This window comes from Liolophura sinensis, chromosome 7 (assembly GCF_032854445.1).
Source record: "Liolophura sinensis isolate JHLJ2023 chromosome 7, CUHK_Ljap_v2, whole genome shotgun sequence".
Lineage (NCBI taxonomy): Eukaryota > Metazoa > Mollusca > Polyplacophora > Chitonida > Chitonidae > Liolophura > Liolophura sinensis.
The window spans coordinates 43,436,075-43,462,239 of record NC_088301.1 but is presented as its reverse complement, the minus strand read 5'-3'; the positions used below and the strand labels follow the sequence as shown (position 1 = coordinate 43,462,239).

Below are 26,165 nucleotides of genomic sequence, written 5' to 3'. Positions count from 1 at the left end.
GAAGAAGTTGCAGAAGATGTTTGGGACACTTCTTGCCAAATGTTGCAATGCATATTGCATTCAATCGTTTCTTGAGAATCGCTCAGTCTGTGTTAAAAAATAACCAAAACTATGACGGACAGCGACTCTGGAATGCTCTCGGTAAGTAGCTGGAATTCAACCTTTGTTTATGTGATAGTTGTGACCTCGCTTTCGTCCAGACCGCATCAGTGCACGACCCCCGTTCTGATTATTGCTGACATGTACTCTATGTACAGCATCAAGTGAAGACTTAAAAACCATAGACTGTCAGGGACATAACCACAGTAACTCTCCAAGGGTGTTTCTGCAAGACCATTTCTGTTACATTCAACACTCAGGTGTATTTTTATCAGTGTCATTTTATTGTTTGTTCAAGATAGGCCTATTTATCCCTGAACTAAAACTTGTGAAAGAGTGTGGCTGGAATATTTTGAGTGATTGAGTGAGTGCTTGGAGTTTAATGTCGTACTAAACAATTCTTCAGTCATATGACGACAACACAGTCCTTGGAGTGCATGTAATGTGCCTCCTTGTTGCAAAACGGATTTACACCGCTCTTTTATCTAGTGCTGCTTCACTGAGACGCCTTACCAAAGGCAAGTAAGCTGCCCGCCCGAGCCATTATACTGATACGGGTCAACCAGTCATTGCACTATCCCTTTTACGCTGAACGCCAAGCGAGGAAGTTACAATTTCCTCTTCTAAGGCCTTTAAGGTGTGACTCGACCCAGGACTGACCCTGGATCTATTGCTACCGAAGCGTATGCTCTACAAACTGTGCTATCAGGGCCGGTACTGGAATATTTTGCGTGAAAGAGTTGAGAGTTGTAAAGCATAGGTTGCTGGTGTGGTTGTTTTGGTAGGGATATAAAATCAGTTTATTGAAGAATCTGCTTTCACAATCTGCTTTTCACACTGAATATCTTGGGGCAGCAACAAATAATGTAGCATCCTCAAATTTAGAAGCTGCATATTTTCCTGTTTCAAGCCTTTCCATATTAGACACAGCTTTGAGCAGCCATTCATCATGTTAGTACAAATTTTCTGACTAGAACGGCCGCAGATATTGTGATGAGCCTTACAGCATGCTGCGGTTCTGGTCAGTAGTCGGCCCATTTAAAATCAAGGGCCTCAGTAGCCAATGGGGTTATCTTGCCAATGCAGCACAATGACCCAGGAACCTCTCACCAGTGTAGTCGCTGTGAGTTCAAGTCCTCTCCAGCCGTATGCGGGAAGAGCTGGCAGCAACTTGCAGATGGTCATAGGCTTCCCCTAGGTTCTGCTGGTTTCCTCCCACCATAATGCCTGGCAGCCATCGTATAATTAAAATATCCTCGAGTACAGTGTAAAACATCAATCAAATAAATAAATAAATCAGTATACGAGACTAGTTAGTTCTAATATTATTTCAAGTTTTTAGGATTTGATGTAATCTGAAACCAATTATTAATCAAAGTTCACCTGGCTTTGACCTTTATTTTTGAGATAAGCAGTTATGATCGGCAAATTTTAATGTGAAATCTGTGAATTTTATGATCAGACAGCATATCAACAGTTGAGACTGAACCCACAACAGCCATTACTTTACAAGCATGCATGACTAGCTCTAAGATGAAATCGGTGGAATTTGAATATAATTGGTCCTTGGAATTTAATCTGACAGTCATCTGTAATAAGCATTACTGATATATATAGCCAAACCTGAACTGTAGAAACACTGGTGTAATACAGAAAAATTTTCATTTATTGTATAGAAATATTTTATTTTAAATTTGCTAAGTTGTGTTCTTGCTTGTTAAGTGTTAAATATGAGATTTTCTAAATTTAGTAGTCTCAGATCTATTGTTTGGGATATGGGTTTGTATATTGCTTAGTTGATTTTGTGCCTAGTTGATGTGTCTAATAGGAGATGTTTAGACTGAAAAAAAATTACCTCTTCACAGTTTCTCCATGGGATTATCAACTACTGTATTATAATGTTGTTAAAAAGGGATATAACTTCAGAGGAAGAAATTGATCCTTCTCGTGTGAGAACTTGAACAAAGGTCTGAATAGGATACAGGTGTCAGATTTTGCTTTCGTCAGAATGTCCTTAAGTTCAGTTTATCACAAATGTGCTGACTCCTCAAATCGTCAACCAGTGGTCATGATATTGATAGTTTTATGTTTAAGTGAGTTCTCAGGACCCACAGGTGGCCAAAGGAGTAGGCACCCGGGAATAAGCGGGTCCAGAGTAACACATTACATGGTACCATAATTATTTGGATAGGTGATGACTGAAACCATGAACACAGGATCTCTTTTGCTCCTGAAAGATGCCTTGTCAAGGCTGTATCAAGAAAAAAAGTTAAAGATCTGAAAAATTTTTTCTTCAAATTTGAGATGAGGATTCACAGGATGTAGCATACCATTATTCAATTTTTGCATGTCGAAATATTTCTCGAAAACAGCCTTTTATTTATAAAATAAATAAAAAAGAAATAAATACATATAAATGTTTAGGGCTAGTTTGCATGTGAGTTATCACATTCCTCAGTGTTCAACCAAAAACATTTTATTTGCACGGTTTTGTCAAGATTAAAAAATTTCCAGGTCTTGTTGTCATAATATTTTCTCTGGATTCTTTAGTTTTTCTCTGGTCATTTGTTGTGTGCTTTAGGGCTCCAAAACTACTCGGTAAATCTCCACAAATGGGAAGTATTGTTGTTGACGGAGCAAAGATTGCAAGTTTTGTAAGTCAACAACATTAAATAACACTGACACAGAATAAAGCGTACCAAGATATGACCCTGCTGGAGCGTGGATTATATATATATTTTTACATCAAGGACCTGTTTGTTTATTCTATGATTTCAATAATGATCTCTTGTTAACAAGCATAGGGAGTACCTGTATTGTTGCCTCCCGTGGACACATTGATAGTGAATTCAGCATGTCCTTTCAGATTTTTTTTGCACTGAGACACAGTAAATGTACCTGTCAACATCACTGGTTAACTTGCCAAAATATTTTTCTTTAACAACTCTACCTTGGTGAAGCATTTTCATCCAACTGTGTTACTGGAGTATTTTTCATTTTCCTTACTATTAAAGGAACTTCTGCTCAGTCCATCACCATAGCAGACTTACAGAAGTTGACAGTCTGTTCTTGTACCTAGGACAAGCATCTTGTCTGTAAATGTATGCATGTTTATATGTATGTGTGTGTCTGAGTTACTTCAAGTCCCTTTTACAATTGGGATACCACATTCTTAAACAGGAAAAATTGGCCATGGCGCCACTAAAGCAGACTCTTTTGGGCAGGAAGGGCAGAGGCTGCGGCTGTAAATATTAACTTCACATTTATTTATTTATTTATTTGTCTGGTGCTATATGCTGTATACAAGATGATTTCATATTCACCTGTAAATTATTGTCTCAGGGTAAGGTATTTTCTGTATAAGATACATGTGTAAGATGTTCTGTAACACAGTGTGAATAGTCATTACTTTCTTTAGATAATGAAGTTATCATTTAATTTAGCACTAGAAGGCCAAGGGGCAAAACATTTGTGCATGTTGCAATTTAAAGATGGACTTCACTGATTTCATCTAATCAAATTTAACGTTTTTGTTTAACACCTTAACACCATACTCAAGAATTTTTCACGTACACAATTTTGAGGACAGCTTCATGGGTGGAGGACACCAGAGCGCCAGGGTTTTTTCATAAATCACTGACCTTTGGCAAACTATTGATGAGCTGTCCCACATGTAACATACATACAGTATACACACTCTACTAGTGGAAGACCAGTGGTCTTCAACAAACATTTAGACTTTGCTAGTGGCAACAGAAGCACCATCAATACCTTATTGTCACTCAGGCCTCACAAATATTGAGAATCAAAAACAAAGGAATCTACAAGTTCTGTCATGGACTGGTTTTGAAACTACTTATGTCCACGTGATTACCCTATTTCGTCAACCTTTTCATCTATCTCTGCGACCAGTATTATGAAATATTCTCAGAGAGGTGCAGGGTGTACAAAAATAATTTGCACAGTGTCATGAAACATACATCTTAAGTGACACAAACAAACCATTTTTATCATCATTTTTATAATAATTGTATGTATAAATTCCACTGAAAAAAAGGTAAAGGGTTACAGATTTAGGCAAAAACCTTAACCACTTGTAACAACCTGCTCCCCCAGATTAAACAGGGTAAAATATTTTCTGATGATTGTGTTAGACTATTCTATTATTTTATTTAGATTTATGTTAAATTCACACGTTAGTAACCTGTTAATACCAGATGTATACCACTCATGCGTTTAGATCGTCATTACATTCAGGTTATGGCAGTCCTGCCTTGGCCCTCGACTACTGTTGTGCTTGACATTGTCACACGAAACGTTACATTTTATGTCTAAACTCAGTGTAAAATAGCAGTGTAACTCAGTGGAAAGTTTTTAATATTGAAAAAAAAAAAATAGTGAATTATTTTCATAACAAAAACCTTCACAGCTTTATACAATCACAGGAGAGGCCTTAGAACATCATATTTGCCAAAGTAAAAAGGTTTTCAGTTAGTTTTAAACATATGCCATCGGGTCAGGCGACATGATTTATAGCAACTCAGAATAGCAGGAATTTGGAATATACATTTACCTTAATCTTCTAGCTGCACATATACACTACCATACATGGAACTCACGAATATGACAAGCCATTTTGTATTTATTCTCTCATTTATATATACATGCCAAAAAATTACATTTATGCATATGTCCAATTTTTTTGTATGGTTAAAATAAATATTTATTGTACATATGGAAAATTATTTTATGCCTAGACGTATGCGTAATCCTTTTGAAACTTGGAAACGTTTTGTACATATGTGTGAAAAAAAAATTATTTTTACATTTACACATGGGTTTTTCACACATACATGTATGTACAAATACCGGTAAACATGTATGTTGTATATATATTACAGTCAGACTTTTTCACATTTGTTTATATTAGTCTTTAGAGATATATACTCAAATGCTTGCTGTACACTGATATCTCCTTGACATCATGGTATGTAACAGCATTTCCATATGTGTAAGGTTAACTTTTTGTTAAAGTCCAGTTCTTTTACATTCTGCTGTTCCAGTCATTGTCAAACTGTTTACACACAAGTCACATGGAGAGTAATATTGTTGATTCACCAGATTCGATGCATATTATTTACCTTTACAAGTAATTTAATTAAAATTATAAGGCCATTTTATTCTAATCTATAGGTGGAGTTAATCTCAGTCTTGTATAAACATCAGCAATTTGTCTACCCTCCATGATCATACTGCCGTGACATTAAAAAGAGAATGTACTCGTATATCATGTGCAGTATGAAAGCAATTTGAGTTGGAAGTAAAAGCTATTTACATGTAGCTTTATGAAAAAAAAATTAGTTCCTATGCCAAGGACAGTGTCGCATAAATATGAGTTATACCCTGTTGGTTAATAACTGTTAAATTATAAAACTGCTGAAGTGTTACTGTTAAATTATAAAACTGCTTAAGTGTGTCTGTGCAGCATTCAAACACATGTGCAGGTACCATGAATTACAAAACAATAAATTCCTGTACATCTACCACAGATTTATATTTATAACCTCTGAAGCGATACTGGAAATTTTATATCATGCTTAGAATGATAATTATAAGGTTAACACTACACCAGCTGTGGCTACTTTTTTCCATGCTTTAATTTGTTTTGGGTATAGGTGTATTTACATGAAGATAGATGTATAAAGTATTACATTTCACAAAACAGCTGTCCCATTGCCTTGCCTCTCACCCCTGAGCATAAAATGGAATGACCTAGTTCTTTGGCTGAGGACATTACAGCTACATTCATTCATAGACTATAGCTGAGACTTGCTACAGCAGCTGTAACATTCCATGGCTGGTGGGTTACTGTTATCCAGCTGATCTTAATAACTAGGTGTAGGCTTAATAGTAAGGTTTGAGTTCACACATCACTGTGAGAAGTTTACTAGATTGCAGTTTTAACTTAAAGATGTATGTAATTAGTCCAATACAAAAGAGGAGGACATCTTTTTGTGGCAGGTTAAGCAGAGCATGACAGTGAAGTGGATCCTCCAGTGAACTAAGATATGGCCCGGCAGGTACATGTAACAGTCTGCAAAGTGTTTGATGTGTGAGGCTTACTGTGATGTGCCCAGGGAATCTCCCAGGAATGTCCCCGCTCTCAGCATGCCCAAATGCCCCCCCCCCCCCCCTTCCCATTTTTGTTTGTATGTCTGTGCATTGATCTCTGTACACTGGAGATCACATGCTGGCCCAAGGCTCCCAGTTGTCCTACCACAGAATAGAGCCAGTGTTAACTTGCTTAATGCCACTGTTCTCCCCCTTTTTCAGTGTAGTGCACCTGTACTGGCTACTGCTACATGTTTCTTCAAAAATCCAATTGCCTTGTTATTGTTTTCTCTTCCTTTATGCCCATTTATGCTTATTTGTCCTTTTGTCAAGCCAATAGAGAAAAGAGTAGATATACATGTACATGTATAAACATAAAAAGACTCATAAAAATGTTCAGCACGTATCTTTCTAAGAAAGATATGTATACATTTAGTAAGCTGCTTTGATGTCAACTTAATCATACACACAGTTAAATATAAGGACATGCAGAATTTGCCAAGTTGCCTTCAGAAACAAATTGTTTATACAGTTTTCGTTGGCCATGTATTCATAGTTTTGCCGTGATGAAGTTTGTAATAACAAGCATGTAAAGTTACTGATTTTAGACAGTACATGTAGTCTGAGTGGCAGTCTGTTATTATACACTTTATACATCTGTAAAGCTAATGTGCCTCTGATAAGTGGGGCTGCAGGCTCAGATCCAGCTGTTGCTGGTTATTATTTATTTGTTTTTTCATCTGAAAAATAAAATAAAGAACGATTTACATAGGATAAAAGCAGTAAAGCTTTTTGCAATTTAATGACTTCAGTTTATGTCGTGTGCATGTGTGTGTACACTAAATGACGTTTTTCCAGAAATCGTTCAAGATGTGAGTTGGACTTATAGGTTGTTTTGTTGCTGTAAAGATAAGTTGAAGAATCAGTATGAAAGGGTTATTTGGGAGTGTCCTTAAAAAAGTCTAATTAGGTCAAATATTTCTTTTTTCTTTATGTCCACTAATATCCCTAAGTGGGCGTGGTAGGGGGAGGATACAGAATCACCATGTGTGCATCTGTCAATGTGTTTGTCTGTAGCAACAATCATCCACTGAAATCCTCTTGAAATACTGCATCTTGCACATGATGTAGACTGTCCCATGTGCATGCATGTATGCATGATTTCAATGCTTTTTGCATCAACATTTCAAAGTTATCCTGTTTGAGGTGCTTGTGGTAAACAGATGTGATTTTGTCTACACATCCCCTGCAAATGTACCTCATGGATTTCCTGGACTGAATTTTGTGTCTAAATCTCTGCTATGTTGGAGCTAGTCAACTAGGGCATACTATTTTTTTTTGATAGTAAGGTCAATAAACATTTTGTTCATAGTTTACCACCTTCAGGTACATAATATATGTGCGATATACACACAGCTGTTCAAAGTCTGATAATACATGTACTTTTGTACATGTTACTATGGACAATGATAATAGATTACATCTCTCCACCACTCTTTCATCTTCTGTTGTGACTTTGTCTGGTAATACATTTTAGATCAGGTGGTTGTTACAGTACATCTACCAGTGCAAGCTCTTCCTCACTTGTCTGCTACATACAGGTACATGACCAGTGTTGTGGGTTACTGTGTAGGGTTCAGGGCAGACATTCCTGAGGTCACCTGGTGCATGTCAGACAGCCCTAGGCCTGGGAGATACAGTGTTACATGTGGTTATTCATGTACACTCTGTGCTGTACTGATATCATCCTGTACATTCACACTGCTGGTGGCTTTATATTTGGCTGTTCTAAGGCTAACTGCAACGTCTTTACTGTGGTTGTCAGGTTTGTGTTCACTCGTCTACTTTTGAAAGAGGTCAGGGTTACCCTGCAATATTTGAGTGTCATACTGTATGGTACATGTATGTACATGTATGTTGAAACTTGAATGAGATTTATTTCATGTACAATAGGGTACATGTGACTGCATATCTCCAAATTAACTTGTGTATTATACATGTATGGAAACACATGTAGGATAAGTAGTAAAGCTTGACAGACAGAACCAGGTGTAGCTTCTGCCTATAGTGTTTGTTGCTCAAATGTTGTGAACACATCTACAAGTATTACAACATGATAAAGGCAATTTTTCCTTAGGTTGATTAATGAACTGTAAATTGGAGAACATTTCACATGTATGTGTAGCATGCACGAGTACATAAAACTGTCCCATTTTACATGGTGAAATATGGCATGGGCAAGTCATGTTTGTTGTACACCGTCCGACCTGTTTTCAACTGACACATATGGTGCTGTCAGCGTTGGGTGAACCAGTTTGTTTGAAGTCAAAGGAAGGGACCATGTAGTGCTAATGTCACAGAAAATGATTTGTAGGCAAAACAGTGAGTTTTAGTTATACATGATGCACTAGTTCTCATGTACAGTACATGTAGCGCACACAGGTTTGTGGTTGAAGGTTTCATTCCATGACTGTAAGTGTAAGACAGAGAGCTGGGCCCACTTGCACAAGGCCCTTAACATTAAGAGCACCTAACTACTTTGGCGACGTAGTGCCTACAGTGCTGGTTGTCATGGTAGTTATGTGCTCTTAATGTTAGGAGGGTTTTGTGCATGTGTGCCCAGTTCTGTCTGTCACTGAGAAGGTTAACTTGCATGTACACGTACATGTACATTTAGTCACATCACAGATTAAGTATGACTATACACTGTACATCATGTACCATTATCATAGTGGTTTTAACATGTTCAACTCCTTACAGTACATGTGCATTCTTGTCATTATAAACATATTAATAGATGAATATAAAACAAGTGTTTGAGTGCGTTTGCTAGATTTAAGCCAAAGCCCATGACAAAGGTGGGTGGTTTCACTGGGGTCACTGTGGCATAGTGTTTAGCATGCTAGCACAGCACTCTGCCTCGAAAGCCTTTCACCAATGCATTCACTGTGAGCTCAAGTCCAGCTCATGTTGGCCTCTTCTCTCGTAGAACATGTATGAGAGGAACCTGCGGAAAGCGGCCATAATGCTGGCTAACATGTACATGTATCTAAGTGAAATATTATGAAGCACAGACAAACACCAAACAGAAAAACACACATTAAAATTAACATTTCTAGCCCCATGATGATAGATACCGTTCAGTTGTGTGCCAAGTGTTAATGATTTTAGTTTTCAATCTTAACATATATACATGTATATTTACATTGTGTTTTTCAGCAAGAGGAGATTGCTCAGCAATTCCTGTTGCCAGAGCGCCAGGCAAAGGTGAACCAGCTTTTGCGTGCAATGGTTCATGTGGACAATGCCCCACCCTCCTCTTCTGTTACCTCAACAACAACAGATGAGGAAGAGACCAGATACTGCATCTGCCGATCCACGGACTGCTCACGATTCATGATGTAAGTTTTGTAGCAAATAATAATATAAATTTGCTACCTATACCTGTCGTACAGTACATCGATTTTCTGAATTATGCATGTAGCATCTGTGCAAATTATGATGGTAGCTAAAAGTAGTTTCATGCTAAAAAAAGGTGCAATTAAAAATGTTCGTATATGTATATATATATATGCGACCAAGAAAAAACACAGACCACCATAAATTTGATGCTGGAGTAAAGCTAAGACCCCGAACCCTGTCAGCCATTTTCCTGTCAGGCTGAAGCGACACTGTTTCAAGCGAATGTGAGACTTGTACCAGGCATGTGTAATTTTTTGCCATTTTCTGGGAGCATCTGGGATAGTACTTAGAAGTAAAGCCAGCAGGAAAATATTGCCAACGATTACCAAATTCCTAGAGTTGCATCCCTGTCCCCGTGAACTTCATGTCAAAATATGCACCTTGCATCTCTTTTCTCAATGAAAAGCCACAGGAACAGGGTAATCTATTTTCATTATAAGGAAAGTCTGGTACAGGAAGTCAGGTACATTTTATAGAAATACGATTTCCTCATGAAGTGATGATTTGAAGTAGTTTTACGAATACAAGGCTCTGCTATGAATCCTCTCAAACAGCAGTTTGGGATACATGTCCGACAATTCAATGGTAATTTCGAACCCTGAAGGGATATGCCTTTTGATATTAAACATTAAATATTGCAAGTCTTGAAACAACTTGCTAATGTTGAATCATCATGCTATTCTTCACCTTGTCCATGTTGTGGGTGCAACAGACTCATTGTCAAGTAAGGACAAGAGTTATATTGTGTATATCTATATGTACCTGTAATAGTATAGCCTGACACACATGTACATATATGACCTTATAGAATCTTGGGAAGAATTTTTCATGTGGGCCAAAAACAATGAAAGCTTTGTAATAATTAGTTTCATTGTGATAAAATCAAAATTCAGTTGAGACAGTATAATTGTTACATGTTAATTAAAAAGGCAAAACTACACACATATGTTCGTTAACATCTAGTTGGGGGCCTGCTTGGCCTAGTGGTTTACTGTTTATGGTGTGCTAGCACAGAGCATTAACACAGGAGCCTTTCTCCAATTTGATCGGTGCTCAAGTCCAGGACATGCTTGAGAAGGTCTGCCAGCAACCTCTGGTTGTGTGTGGCTTTCCCCTGGGTACTGCCCAAATTCGACCCACTATAATGCTGGCAGCCATTGTATAAGTGAAATATTCACGACAGTCAAATAAATAAATCAACATGTAGTTTGTCATAGTGCATGTGTGCGACAGCTGTACATGTTTATTGTTAAGATTCAGTTGATCATATTATTTCCTGATTCATCAAATATTTGGTGTAAAAATATATATACTTGTATGTAGGCCATTGTTAAAAGTACATGTATGTTTGGGGTAAGCTGACCGATCCATCACAATAGGGAGATCCTACAGTTTTTATTGAGCATTTGATGTATTTTTTTTCTATCAGTGTTAATGTTTAAAAAATTCCTTTCATATCTTTAACAGCCAGAAGAAAAACAAATTTTTTTTTGACATTGTTGTGGTACTCGCAAAAAAGAACTTTTTAATGGTGGCCATAGTTCAAGGAATTCATTAATATGTAGGCTGAACAGTACTATGCAACATTTTAAGATTTATGCAGGCAGTTGATGGGTTAAGATACATGTATAAATATCAGTTTCAAGGTAGAATGGTCATTCATTTGCGTACTTTAATATTTTGGAGGTGTCTCTAACAAGCCCAGTGTTTGTCTATGTGTGGTTTATTGTACATGATTTACAAACTATTGAATTATTTCAATAATAAGTGCAGTATGTGGATTCAACGATATGTCTATAGTTCTTTGTTATTATTAGTGTTGAATTACTGTTTGGTGTCCTTTGCAGTGGCTGTGATCACTGTGAGGAGTGGTACCATGGAGACTGTATTGGTGTCACCCAGCAAGATGCAAAATACATAAAGCAATTTTTTTGTCATTCATGCAGAGGTAAGCTGTAAAAGTAGTGGTACTACATTCATTTTCACATAATTGAATCTAAACACTTCTTCATTAGCATGTACATGTAGTTTTATAATGCTCCTAAATCATACCCTTTGTTAACACCACAAAACCCAAGGCAATAAGGCCACATGTTTGAGTGAGTGAGTGGGAGTGCCTGGGGTTTAACATTGTACTTAACAATATTTCAGTCATATGACGACAAGTCCTTGGAGTGCATGTAATGTGCCTCCTTGTCACAGGACAGATTTCCACCGCTCTTTTATTTAGCGCTGCTTTACTGAGTGGGACGCCTTACAGAAGGCAAGTAAGCTGCCCGCCCGAGCCATAATACTGATACGGATCAAAGAGTCGTTGCAGTATCCCTTTCATGCCGAATGCCAAGCGAGGAAGTTACAACTTCCTATTTTTTTAAGGTCCTTAGGTGTGACCCCGACCCAGGATTGACCCTGGATCTACCGCCTCCCGAAGCAGATGCTCTACCAACTGTTCTATACATACAGTTTTCTTGATTACGTATTATAAAATGTTGTGGTTTTCGAGTGTTAACTAAGGTTTAGTTCTCTTTAATTAGTTTCAGACATGTTCATCTATTTTTATTTTATTTTCAGTGTTATCATTATGTCAGAAACCATTCACTGGCTCCTGTTTTGAACTTGTCGCCACGATATGGCTGAAAAATTGCTGATGTGGTGTTAAGCTATAATCTTTCATTCTAACAGGGTCTTGGAAGATATTTGAATCATTTGTTTTCTTTGAATCATGTGTTGTCTTCCTTTTGTTTTCATTTTGTTTTCTTTTTTTTTTTTGTTGGGTACACGAACGTAGTGAAAATGATTTGTACCCTTGTTGTAAACCATTGCTTCAAATAGAAATATAAGTGTGTGCATATCTTTCTTTATTTTAGAGAATGACCCATCATTACAAATCCAGTACAAAGTGAAGAAATTAAAAGATAAAAGTCACAAGATATCTCGCTCAAGTGTGAGTGATGGCAGTGATTCAGAGCGTCATGAAAAACCTTGCAAACCTTTCAAGCACAAACATCGAGACAAACATGACAAAGAAGATAAGGTGAGTAACTTCACATCACCATTTACTTTTATTGGGGTTAGGACTTTGCATTGGAGAACAAACCAGATTACTGCGATGAAATAGGATAAAAAAATTAAACTGTCATATTTGATTCACCTAGCCCCAATAGTCACCCTTCACCTCCTCAAGAATCACGTTTAAAAGCTTTTACATATGTTTCTTTCTGATTTTAGGAGACTGCTAGAAAAAAGTCTTCACGACGTTGTGGTGAGTGTACAGCATGTCACAGGACAGAAGATTGTGCCAGGTGTGATTTTTGTAAGGTGAGTCAGATATGTAGATAACTAATTTATTTTTTCTCTTTTGGTTCTAAGTTTTCTTTTGTGATCTCACTTTTAATGTAACCTTTATGAATTGAGTTTTTTTCATTACTGTTGTTATATAGTTGAACTATTAAGCTTTGTAAAATATGCTTGAACTGTTTCAAAACTATACCAGCAATGTAAGATCTAGTAAAGGCTGTCCAACCCATACCTGTCGGACAAGTTTCGTTAAAGGACAAGACAGTCGAAAGTAAGATACTCAAGCTTTGTAAAAAGTATCATACTTTATTATTTTAATGAGATTTCACCAAATAAACTGTAGAGTAAAATGATAACACTGCACAAATGGCTGGAGTAAGTCGAGGCAGCCATGTTGAGAATTTTATCCAGTCAAACACGTTGCTATCAGATTGTGCAGCCTAAGTTGTGATGTAGCCTTTACCCATACCCTTTGTCATGAAGTGACATATGATAACATGGGACTACTGCATAAGACATCATTTTGAGATTGTTTACAACAGTTTAGTTACGTGTAGCATAAGGGCCATATTACAGTGTTGTGGGGCAGGTCTGTATCGTTTACAGACCACCACAGAGGTAAAATCCGTAGATTTACAAGCCATGTAATATTGATCTTCCCAAATACTTTTTTTGTTGTTCATTTTAGCGTTTAGTCAGCAGTTTCTAAATAACAAATATCTGTGTCAGTGCAAAATTCATTAGGGATGCTGAAGGTTTTTGAGAATGAGAAGAGGGTATCTCACCGGATAACGCTTAAAATTAATTAAATCTTATGATTAAATTTGACTGGATTGAAAAAAAACCTAAAAAATATTTAAGATACTTGGAATGGTTGTCTTTCAGTGGACATAAACTTTTGTCAGGTGCTGTCTTTCACTTTAAGATTAGAAATAGCCCTGGGATTCCAAAAATTGGAGATAAAGGAATTGGTGTAATGTAAATTTCCTTAATTGATGGATATATAAATGTTTGAGTACATGTAAGTGTTGGACAAAACAGTATTAGATAATTCTTCAATCTTTTCGCATGTTTTAGTTTGCATGGTGTTTATTCAAGCATATTCTGAAGGCATTATTCTGAGATGAATGATAAAATTATTCTTTATGTGATGCCCTGAAAATGACCAATCCAACAAATGTAGTTTTGCCTCCAAAATCAAAATAAAAATGTGTATGAATTGCTCTTTCATATGTGAAAAGGTTCAGGAACTACAGTAGTACATTGTAAAGTTTCATCTTGAATTGCATCAAAGGCACCATAAAAGCAAGAAGGGAAATAATTAATAATATGGCAATTTTCGTGTAGTCTAGATCGTATGAACTCTGTGATAAACATTCACAAGTTATTCCCAGTGTGACGTACACAGCACATGTATTTGTTAAACCCAAACCAAGTGTTGTTGTGAGACTGCAGTTGTCTGCCTCAGAGCACATACTCTCTCAAGGCCTAATTTAGGTTAATTCAGAGTTTGATACCTGGAAAGTGCCCTTCCTACATTTAATATTGAACCAAAAGTGAAACTGCCCTTTCTACATGTAATATTGAGCCAAAAATGGCAAAACAGTCCCAAAATGACTGAAAGAGGCCATTCAGCCTTTTAAAGTGCCCTTTAGAATCAAATAAGAATTTTTTGGTTTGTCTTTTTTTGATTATTGAATTTGATTTTAAAGTATAATACCACCTTGCCCTTTTTAGCTTGTACCCCAAACTTCAGCATTTAGTAACAGTGATTGCAATGTTAAGAGCTTTACTCTGTCTTCCATTGGCAAACTAGAAGAACGAGTATTGGCCGAAAAGACTGGGAGCATGCCTACTTTATAGAGAAAATCCTGGGGTTTTTTTTGTGTAGAATTATATTGTTGTAAGACGCTGATTGTTTTGTTGTGCTTACAAGTCTCTATTTGAATTTTGGTTAGGTTGTGTGAAATCTTCTAGAATCTTTGCTGGACTGTTGTGTGGGTGTGGTAGCAGTGATCTTGACCTGCCAGACACTTGTTGACTCCCAGACCTGTCAAATTAATCACCAAATACTGTCATTCCCACAAAGTAAGGAGTGTATTACGTGGACAATGTACATGTTCCATGGCTGTGTCTGGCCAAACAACTACTGTATCCTTAGATACTAGAAAGGCCTATTGATTTTTCCTTTGTTCGTATGTTGTTATTGTATGTATTTTGTTTTGCTGGGCTTTTGTTTGGTGACAATAATGGATTGAGTATTTATTACTTAGTTTTGACCTTGGGTGACTTCTCAATAAATAACGGTCACCCTTCATTTAATTTAAAAGGAAAATATGATTTAAAAAAAATTATTCTTAAAATATATATATCCCTTTCAAAAAATGATCCCAGGAGGCAAAGAAAAATATTCAGTTTATGAAATCTGTCAAATAGTGAGAGGTATTTGAATTGGATGTGAGTAACAAAGGTGATATGGTTGTAAATAATATTGTGTGTGGGTGTTTTGTGGGCGAAGGTCAAATTACCTCCTGTTGAAAAAGATGTAGGGAAGGGGTAAAAGGGTTTAGAAGAAGGTGCCTATGAATTTTGGGCTGTGTTCATGGTGTACATGTCATGTGAATTTGAAGACCTTGAGTTTTAGATGATAAAAAAAAATGATCAACAGAGTGTAGGCTGCAACAGTTTATGGATTGTAACTCAACAAGGAAGGGCAAAACTTGTTTCCCAAGAATCAAAATCACCCTGATTTGACTTGCCTTAAGTGCCATAACTAATGGCATTGTGGCTATGAATAGCTCAGTGATGGTGCCTATTATTGAGCTTCTGGAGTGAATGTTTTTTTTTTTTCAATTGACACTTTTTTTTTTAAGTACATGTATTCAACATATTGAAAGATTGTACACTGTATAAAATTATTATATTTTGAAAAAGGTGAGAAAAAAAACACCCAATACATTGTTTACAACAAATATTGAATCGCTCACTAAAACATACATGAATACAAGGGCGTGTTTTATGGGTTTGTTCATTGCATACGTATAAGATGTAGATGTAGTTATGCCCAGCACCCATAGGGAACCAATCCTTAGCATCACCTGGCCACCTTACTGATCCTGTTACTGTAAACAGTTTGGCCATGGATTGATCAAGATACATATAAAAGTGTGTTATTTACAGTGACATATGTTTATGTAATGAAGCTGTTGGTTTCCTCTCCGGCTGTATGTGGGAATGTCTGCCAGCGACTTGCGGATCGTCGAGGATTTCGCCACAGGCTCTACCTGATTTCCTCCCACCATAATGCTGGCACCCGTCGTATAGGTGAAATATTCTTGAGTACCCCATAAAACTCCAACCAAATGAATAAAAAAAGTAAATAAATAAATTTATGTAATGACGCGTTTGTGCATGGACATGTATATGTACACATGTGCTTCAGGTTGTCAGATGATTTAATTTGATATTCATGAACGAGTATGAACTGTATTTCACCTGAAGTTTGGTACAAATACATGTAGGTAAAATTGTGCTTTCAGAAGTACATGGAGGTCTTAAAATTGTACTTTTAATGCCAAACCTTAAATTTTTCACATGAGAAACTAACGTATATACAGGTATATATATGTATGCTTGGGGTTTAACATCGTACTTAGCAATTTTGCAGTCAGATGATGATGGGAAGTCATTAAGTGTGTGTACATATATTGTGTCACCAAAGTGCTACCACCATTGAAGTGCATGAAGCAGACAACAGACAAGATACCCCACCCAGTCAGATTATACTGACCCAGGCACTTCCTTGCACTAACCCCTCAATGCTAAGTGCCAAGTGAGGCAGCCAAGTACCATTTTTTTGGTATGACCCATAAGGCAACCAAAGCTGTCATATAGGAAACTAATCAGACTTCAGACTAGTGTGGATGAATCGATCAGAATGTTCCAGTTGAAAAATACTAAAGTTTATGTGAAATACAATATTTTGTAGTTCATCTCAACCTTGGCTCGTAAAAAATTTTCCCCAATTTTGATTGATTTCTGATTAATTCGTCCATCTTATTGTGCTAATTGAACAGTTTGTGATTAGTTTTGTATCAAGAAATGTAAGCGTTGGCATAAGAACTCCTATTTTATAGTCTCTTTGTTCTTCTTAAAGAACATCTTTTTCAGTAAGCTTTAGGTGAAATACATTACTGACTGAGCATAGATGGCTGAATAAAAATAGAAACAAACTTAATTTGAAATCATGTGGAAGCGAAGTCCTCTTAATATCTGCTACTCTTGTGACTTTTATTCATCTTTCCATCTGATGTTTTCATTGACTACTGATTATGGAAGATGTAACATTGTGAAATCCAATTCTTATTTAACATGTATTCCTTATTTGTAATGATCATTTTTACCACGTGTTTATATGTAATATTGTCTAGTGTGATGTTGAGTTCTCACACTGATTATGCCATTTTAAACTCATGAACCCAGGTTTTCTGAAAACACTGCGTGGCTGATCTGTTCAACAGCCTTGAATGGTAATCTGAACGGGATAAAAATCAATACTGCCCCCTCAGCTACTCCTTCTTTGATAGAGTCACAGTTGGACAGGAATTAGGTTTAACACAATTATTCTATCGCAGCAAGAGACCAGTATAGCATGGTGGAATGTCTTTGATTCAGCCTATTTAATACATTGTCTGTTTCCTGCGTCAGGTCATCTGTTCCAAATACCCCATGCTGTGTCTATGCAGGCCATTGTCTACGGCGGCAGGATTGATCATGATGGCCCCACAGCCACTTTGTCCGTCCGGCTATTAAGTGCAACACTACATGGACCTGTGACACAATAATACAATAGATTGCATATTTGTGGACTAGTTGCATATATAACATCATCATTATCATTTTTACAGAAAGTAAATTATCTTGGTTTCATTAATAATAGGGATGTACATGTATTATATGTCTACTGGCGTTGAGATGTGCAATCATGGAGGCCTATAGTGTATCATGCTGACCTTGAGACACAGTATGTCATGCTGATATTGAGACACAATATATCATGCTGACCTTGAGACACAGTATATTATGCTGACCTTGAGGCACAGTATATCATGCTGACATTGAGGCACAGTATATCATGCTGACATTGAGGCACAGTGCATCATGCTGACCTTGAGACACAGTATGTCATGCTGATATTGAGACACAATATATCATGCTGACCTTGAGGCACAAGTATATCATGCTGACCTAAAGATGTAGTCTATCATGCTGACCTTCAGGCAGAGTATACCATGCTGACCTTGAGACACAGTATATTATGCTGATATTGAGACAATATATATCATGCTGGCCTTGAGGCACAGTGTATCATGCTGACCTTAAAATGTAGTCTATCATGCTGACCTTAAGACAAAGTATATCATGCTGACCTTGGGATACTAGAAGTGTAATGTACTCAACACAAAATAGAATATTCTGCTGACCTTCAGATACATTGTTTCATCATAATCCTTAAATATGTTGTTAAACTGATATGCAGACAATATAAAATTGCAGACAGCATATAAAATATAACCACTGTATTTAATACACATGCAAGAAAGTTGAAAAGCTAAAGTTAAAGCATTTGTTTCAACTGTCATATTTATATAAGCTGGCTTGCAACCTACAACATAGATACCCCAATCATTTACACTTTTGTACAATTTTGTCTGTAAAAACAAATGGACATTAAACAGGTTCCAGTGTGTGGATATCTTCTAAGCTTTATGTGGCATGATCTTGATGTGGTCTTGTTTTTAGACTTTTTTTTGTGCCAGCAGATATTCTGCCTTATCGTCCATGTGGTATTCTCATTGCCCAGGATGAACATGAGAAGGAATACAGTTTTAAATATTTGTTGACCTAGTTTCATTTTACATTTTACATTTTACCAGGACATGAAAAAATTTGGTGGGCCAAATAGAATCCGTCAGAAGTGCAGATTACGTCAGTGTCTAAATTTTGTAAGTACTTCTTTGACATGTATAAAGGTAAATATTGGATGCGTATACTTGCTTTTTTCCTGGAAATTGATTGGACACATTAACTAATATTATCGAGGTCAACTGCACAGAATATCTGGAGGAAGGAAACGTTGTTCATTGAGAGCTCTTGGAGTTATTCATGTGGTGTAGTTTTTTTTCTTTTGTGTTCAAAACGTTCAAAACATGATATATGCCACTTCCAGAAATACAGTCTACATAAACATATCTGTCATTGAGTTCATGGTGTTATGGCTATGATGGTGTTAATCTGTATCAGTGTATTATTACATGTAGAGGGCTGGTGGTTTGTTCCAGGGACTTGTGGTCACCGGTCAGAAATGGAAACACAAACCGTCAGAAAAAGAAGGCAGTTGCACCGTAACATCTGTGACAGAGTCAGAACATACAGAATTTGCTGGGTGAGACAACTAAACTTGTACTGCCTTTGGCCGAGGGGGGTTAGCACGCTAGCATGGCGCAATGACCCAGGAGCCTCCCACCAATGCGGCCACTGTGAGTTCGACTCCAGCTCATGCTGGCTTCCTCTGTGCTGTACGAGGGAAGGTCTTTCAGCAACATGTGGATGGTCGTTTCCCCAGGGCTCTGCCTGGTTTTCTCTCACCATAATGCTGACCACTGTCATACAAGTGAAATATTCTTGAGTATGGCGTAAAACTCTAATCATATAAATAAATGAATAAATTGTACTGTATATGACCTAAAATTTTGTCCATGATAAAGCTACTCTTACTGCCTGATTTAGAGAGTTCTGTTGGTCTTAAAAAGGTGTTTTTGCTCAGCTGTTAGTGCAGTCAAATGTTTGTTGAATACCACACCCTCCAATTTGATTAACATATCATGTAGGAGAGTTTGTCAGTAATTTTCCAAAGGGCAGTGATTTACCCCATGCACTCTGGTTTCCGCCACACAAAAAAAGTGACTGCCATTGTATACGTGAAAAATTTCCTGAATATAGTGTTACAACAAAGTCAAATGAATTAAATCATATTTTTTAGGAATCTGTCAATGGATGAAGACACAATGGATGAGTCTGAAAATACTTGCATTTCTTCTGCTTCCCCAAGACCAGCCAAGGTAAGATCTTCACATGGAAATGCAAATACAGCCAAAGTTGGAAAGTGGGTGAACTGGATAAATATTTCTCACCTCATCTGATCTATAATTGGAAGCTGTTATCTGTACATCACATTACCTTATGATGTAAAAAAAAAAAAAAAAAAAACTCTTTGTTTTCAGTGATCATCTCTTTAAAGATATAGATAGTCATCTCTGATTGGCTGACAATGGAGATTTTCTTTGGTTTATGCTTGAAGCCTTGAATGAGCATTCAATATCAATCTAAACATAGCATGGACTTGTCTCTCACCCCAACCAAAGCAATAATGATTCCTTGACTTGTTGACTTTTTATCTACATTTTTTTCATTTTGGTTAATTTTAGGTCTGATAAAGGTTGAAGTTACCAATTGCTCTGTGTTTATGTAAATAAAAATGAGCATTCTTTAGTTGGGGGACTAAATTTTTCAGATATTTTGAATCCTAGCTTTTTGAATGATCTTGACTAGATAGGTTGGAACTTAAATTAAGTGTACGTCAAGACCTGTAAATCTTCAACATTTTCCGATATTTCCAGGTTATATTGTGAATATAGGTACTGAATGATTCATTGAACAGATCTTACCTCAGATTTTCTATTTTCTGCAGAGGGAGAGACGAACAAGCAGCTCTGATAGTTCTCCTAAGAAAAAAACCAAACGGGGCAAAAAAGAAAAGACCAAACATAAACACTCCACAACCAAACAAAAACAGGTATGAAGCATTGAATGAAATCTGATTTATCTTCTTACAGAACATGTTTCTGTGTGGTGTTTAATCAAACGTTTGCCTTGTTTCCATGAAGATTATCTTAATGCTTGGACATATTAAGGTTCTTTGTTTCAGTGTAGTTAGATCTGCTCGTTTGTATTATTAAAGTGCTTGTGACTTGAGGATGCTGATGTCTTAATGAATTATTAACTGAACAAATTGTATATGTATGTTTTTATAAAGCTGTCAATAATAAATTTGCTTATAAAATTTTTCTTGCAAGAAATTAAAAACAAAAGGTGGATCGACAGGACGGAGACGCCACTCTGATGTGGAAGACTTTCCTCTGCATGAAACAGAGGAAGAAGAGATTCATCAGTGCCATGGTCCAGGGTGTGTGAATTCGGCCAATCTTGGCTCACGATATTGCTCAGATGACTGCGGCATGAAACTTGCCAAAAAGTGAGAAATTCTTCTATCGCTGAAGGAGTTTGATTCTAATCTTCTGTTGTGCATTACATACGTCTCTTTCCAACTAAATTGAAGGCGCCATAATGGATTTGTACTGTCCAACATCTGTTGTCTGTCATCCGACTATCTTCCCCAGATTTGTGATGAAGCTTCATGACATGGACCTTATGCCTCAATCAGCATTTCGGATATGGCTAACAACTGTATTTAAAAAACTGGTCAACTCTTGGAACAAGTTGACACATGTTTTTGTTTCACAACCTTTGTTCTAGTCAACATTTATAAGCTTTAATAGCTAAAAATGAGTATTTCCTTACACAAGGTTTCATGTAAAATTCATGTGGAAGTCTCTGTTGACACATTGTATGATGTGTAACAGTAAAACCTGATCTATTTTGCAGCCGATTGTATGAACTGTTACCTCCAAAAATCCAGCAGTGGCAGAGCAGCCCATGCGTTGCAGAAGAGAATAACAAGAAGGCATTAGAGAGGGTTCGTGGACAGCAGTTACAAGCTCGCCAACGGCTAGGGGAACTGGATCTGAAACACCAAGAACTAGATGCTTTAATAGAGAGAGCCAAGCATGCAAGCATATCACAAGAACAAGAAGTAAGCTGCGTGGTTTATACTTTAATACAGATAAAGTTTGCATGTGGTCACTGCATGTGGTACATGCTGGTAAAAGAAAGTGTAACATGTGGATAATAATGGTAACATTTGTTCCTTTAGCCTATCCAGTGTAACCTGCTGATGTGTGAATCGATAGTTGTGCAAATTTAATTCTGGGAGAACATCAGTAGGTTGCCTTGTGTGTGTGTGTGAAAATTGTATGTAATCAGTAATCGCTATTCACAGCTCAGCCCACCATGGGTTATCGGTCTGTAACTATGAGACCTTCAATGGGTTACAGGTACAATAGAAAATGTTCATTCATTTACACTGGACGTGTTTGTATATATTACCTCTCATGTCTTCCCTTTGCAGTATAAACATTTTGTGTGAAGAACTGAAATGAGTTTTGTGACATGCCTGTTTTGATATTTGCTAATTATAGATGTGGTGTTCTATTTCACAAAGGGTACAGATGCGGAAGAGGATCTTGAACTCAGTATTTATTGTGTCACATGTGGTGCAGAGATCAATCAAAGGGGAGCCCTTAAACACATGGAAAAGTGTTTTGCCAAGGTATTCTACACTGATAATCAGTTTGTACACTTTAGACTACACAGAACTGCATGTACATGCTCTAATTCCTCAGCCTTTTTCAAATATGTAAGAGCAACTTTCAGTGCAATATATGCACATTTTTAATTTGATTTTGGAAATGGAACTACATTTGTTGGATTGGTTAGTTTCAGGGATTCACAAAAAGTACAGTTTTATCAGTGAACACAGAGTAATGCGTTCAGAATATGCTTGAATAAACACCTTGCAAACATGCAGATAGGTTGAAGAATTACTGTATAACTTGTCTTTAAGGTCAAGATGTGCTGACCTCGACTGCCATAACTGTGTAGACTATTCAGAAATGGTCAGTGAATTTAACAGATAAAAATGCATTTACCATTCAGAGGGAAAATAAAGTCATTCAGACATAGTAATGTTCTCTGTTGTCACTCAGCGAAACTGATTCAGAATCATTTATCTGTTCCTTTGATTGGGTTTTCATGCCATACTCAGTGACACAGTCTGTACTAGATAAATTCTTTAGGGGACTTAAGATTAAAATATGAGCAGGAGGCTAAACTCTTGTATTAAATCAGTTGTGCACGTTATTGTGCCCATTCTTGTGGAGGACAATATGGCAGAATATTACAATTATCCACTGCCGACTGGTCATTTCAGTTGGATGCAGCCATAAGTGGGAAGGTCTGCCAGCAACCTGCGGATGGTCGTGGGTTTCCACCCACCGTAATGCTGGCCGCCGTCGTATAAGTGAAATATTCTTGAGTACGGCGTAAAACACCAATCAAATAAATAAATAAATAAATCAGTTGGATGCAGTAAGCTTGGATGTCTTATGGATCGAGGTCAACTTTCTGAGCTGTTGTTTTTTATCTACTAATAATTAGACAGATGGCTGCATAGGGTGTTCTCAAATAATGAAAACAGTATGGCAGAATAGTCTGTTAAACTTGAATTCAGTGTACCATATGTGTTTAACCGTATTGTCTTACGACTTTTCAGTATGAGGCACAGACATCATTTGGGTCCATTTACAAAACAAGGATAGAGGGTACCTCAATGTTTTGTGACTATTACAATGCTCAACAGAAGACATACTGCAAAAGACTCAAAGTACTTTGCCCAGAACATTCAAAGGAGCCAAAGGTAATTTTAATTAAGCCACCATGGGCCACTGTCGCAGACATTGTAAAGTTAGATTTCTCATAAATGATGTCTGGGTCATCTGCTATTACAGTGTAATGAGTTTTGATCAATTTTACAATAAACTGATTTATAATCTTTTGTGAAAGTGGGCCTCAGTGGAGAAGCCAGGTATTATCAATAGTTAGTGGAAAATTTAAAGTGTTATTTGTTTGGTGTGTTGTCTGGTTGGATAAACTATAGCAAAATAAGTGAGAAGTAATGATACATGTAGGCATGCAAAGTTGTGTGGTCATGAGTGAATTTTTGGAACTTTTATGGGCATTTTTGGTTATATAATATCTTTGAATTCGAAAACTGTGCGTTGTGTGAGGATATTTGTTATGCTCAGTCTCGTTTTCACAAAAAACTTATGCCTTCTTACACATAGGTGGGCCAAGATGAAGTTTGTGGCTGTCCACTCACATCAAATGTATTTGAAGAGACTGGTGAATTGTGTCGAACTGCAAAGAGGAAGTGCAACAAGCACTACTGTTGGGAGAAGTTACGCCGTGCAGAGATAGATATGGAGCGAGTACGCCAGGTCTGTTCTTAACAAATGCTCTGGGGCCATTCCACAGAGACATATCTGACTTAAGACTAAATTTAACACCTCATCACAATACATGTTTAGTTAATTATATAATAATATTGATGAGGTGTTAAACAATTTAATGTCTGGGATCAAGGAAATGAGAAGTGGCAGATTTATATCTTTGCAGGTTACTACTTTCTGTAGAAAATTATGGATTTTTATTGCACCACATAGGGTCAATTCTGTGTTGTCCTGTATTTATAGGACAAGAAAACACAAATTATAAACATACTTTACCTATCTTCAATTGTTTTTTTGTTTCCAGTGGCTGAAGTTAGACGAGTTGTTTGAACAGGAGAGAAACATTCGACTTGCCATGTCCAATCGAATGGGAGTGCTAGGGTTAATGCTACACCAGTCAGTGGACCATGACCCATTAAATCCAATAAAACCGCCCAATAACTAACTGGAAGATCGATAGAAAATATGTGTACTAAAGTCACCTGGCCATCACAATTCTACATGAACATGTTTACCCATCACCTTATATGTTGCTTTATGATACACCATGGTACATGTATATGTATGGAGTTTTTAAAGTGCTTTAAAGTGAAGAATACCTCCAAAAAATAACTAAGCATCAGTGGAAAGACAGTGCAAAACTATATTCTACATTACCTTTATTTTGATTATTTTATTTATTTATTTTTTGGTAGACTTTTATGATTGAATTGACCTCTTTATACTGATACTGAAATTTTGTAACTCTGTTTTCACATTTGGATGAAATACTTGAATTTACTTAGGACATGATGAAGCAAGTTCAAAGAGAGATTATTCCAGCATTAAATGTAGATTCTGTATTTTCTGTCATTGGCAAATTATTTAGTGTAAATCCAGAATTTAAACATTAAATTTCATGTTATTTACTCAGGAGGAGCTAGTGTCAGATATGGCTTTAATGGTCGTTCCACTGACACTTACTTATTTTTGGGCAGGGTTATTTCCCTTTAATGTTAATGTTAAGAAACATGGATGATCACGAACTCGATGTTAATTGTTGAAGTGTTTGGGGCAATAGATGTTCTAGTAGTGTCAAGTCTGTCAGTAGCACTCAATACAATACAGTTTAAAAATCTAGTAATACGTACTCTATGTTTTTTTTCAAACTTTATTTTGCAGCTATTTTTTATAGTGTTCTATTTTCTGAGAAGTCAGTTGATACATGCATTGCTCTCTGACGTATAGACACTTTATAGAAGCATGAAAGTAATAAACTTCCAGTTATGTATTAGTCTTCTTGGCTATTAGAATAATAATTCTTCTCTTTCTTAAATGAAATAAAATGCGTCATCGACCCTGTTCATTTCCAAGCTGTAGTAGGCAATACACTATCTTAAAACATCGCACCTGAGCTGCTTTTTGATATGAAAATGCAACTTTCACAGAGCAATTAACTGTGTACTTGTTACACTGACAACACGTCTTGAAATGTGCTACTTAAGCAGGAAAAATGAACCATGGAATACGATTATCATGGTCAGAGAGAAATGTTGTACATATGCCTTATTTCCTTGATATCTCCCTTGATTACAAAGGGAATCTCTCTATAAAGGAGTGGGTAATAAACCTGATGAGATATGGTGTCCAATTGTGATGCTGTTGTTATGTGATCAGGGACACATTGCGCATTAATATTATCTTGGATTACCTGCATATAATATTTTTTTTTTTTCTCATTTCAAAAAAATGGTGAATCCATATCCAGTGTCAGAAGGTATGGAAAACATTGCTGTCTTTTGTTTTCCAAAGAAAAGTCCCACTAATCCAAGTTCTTCCAGTAAACATATTTCTCATACATCTGCATGTAATAGCAGTTATCCAGAAATTAAAAAGGTGGGCTTCAGTTCTTTCAGCAGAGGATAGCCTCTTTAGCCCATTGATTGTATACAATGTATATACAGAGAGATA

General features: G+C 36.7%; 1 protein-coding gene across 1 annotated transcript; it reads left to right on the top strand.

Moving 5' to 3' along the window:
• On the top strand, positions 1-26,165 carry LOC135471110 (CXXC-type zinc finger protein 1-like). The gene is made up of 15 exons (XM_064750169.1): positions 1-141; positions 9,430-9,611; positions 11,520-11,620; positions 12,540-12,706; positions 12,901-12,990; positions 18,906-18,974; positions 19,311-19,414; positions 20,012-20,090; positions 20,720-20,824; positions 21,105-21,283; positions 21,694-21,901; positions 22,370-22,477; positions 23,480-23,623; positions 24,051-24,203; positions 24,520-26,165. The coding sequence occupies exons 1-15, from the start codon at positions 112-114 to the stop codon at positions 24,658-24,660; spliced, it is 1,860 nt and encodes a 619-aa protein (XP_064606239.1). The 5' UTR covers positions 1-111; the 3' UTR covers positions 24,661-26,165.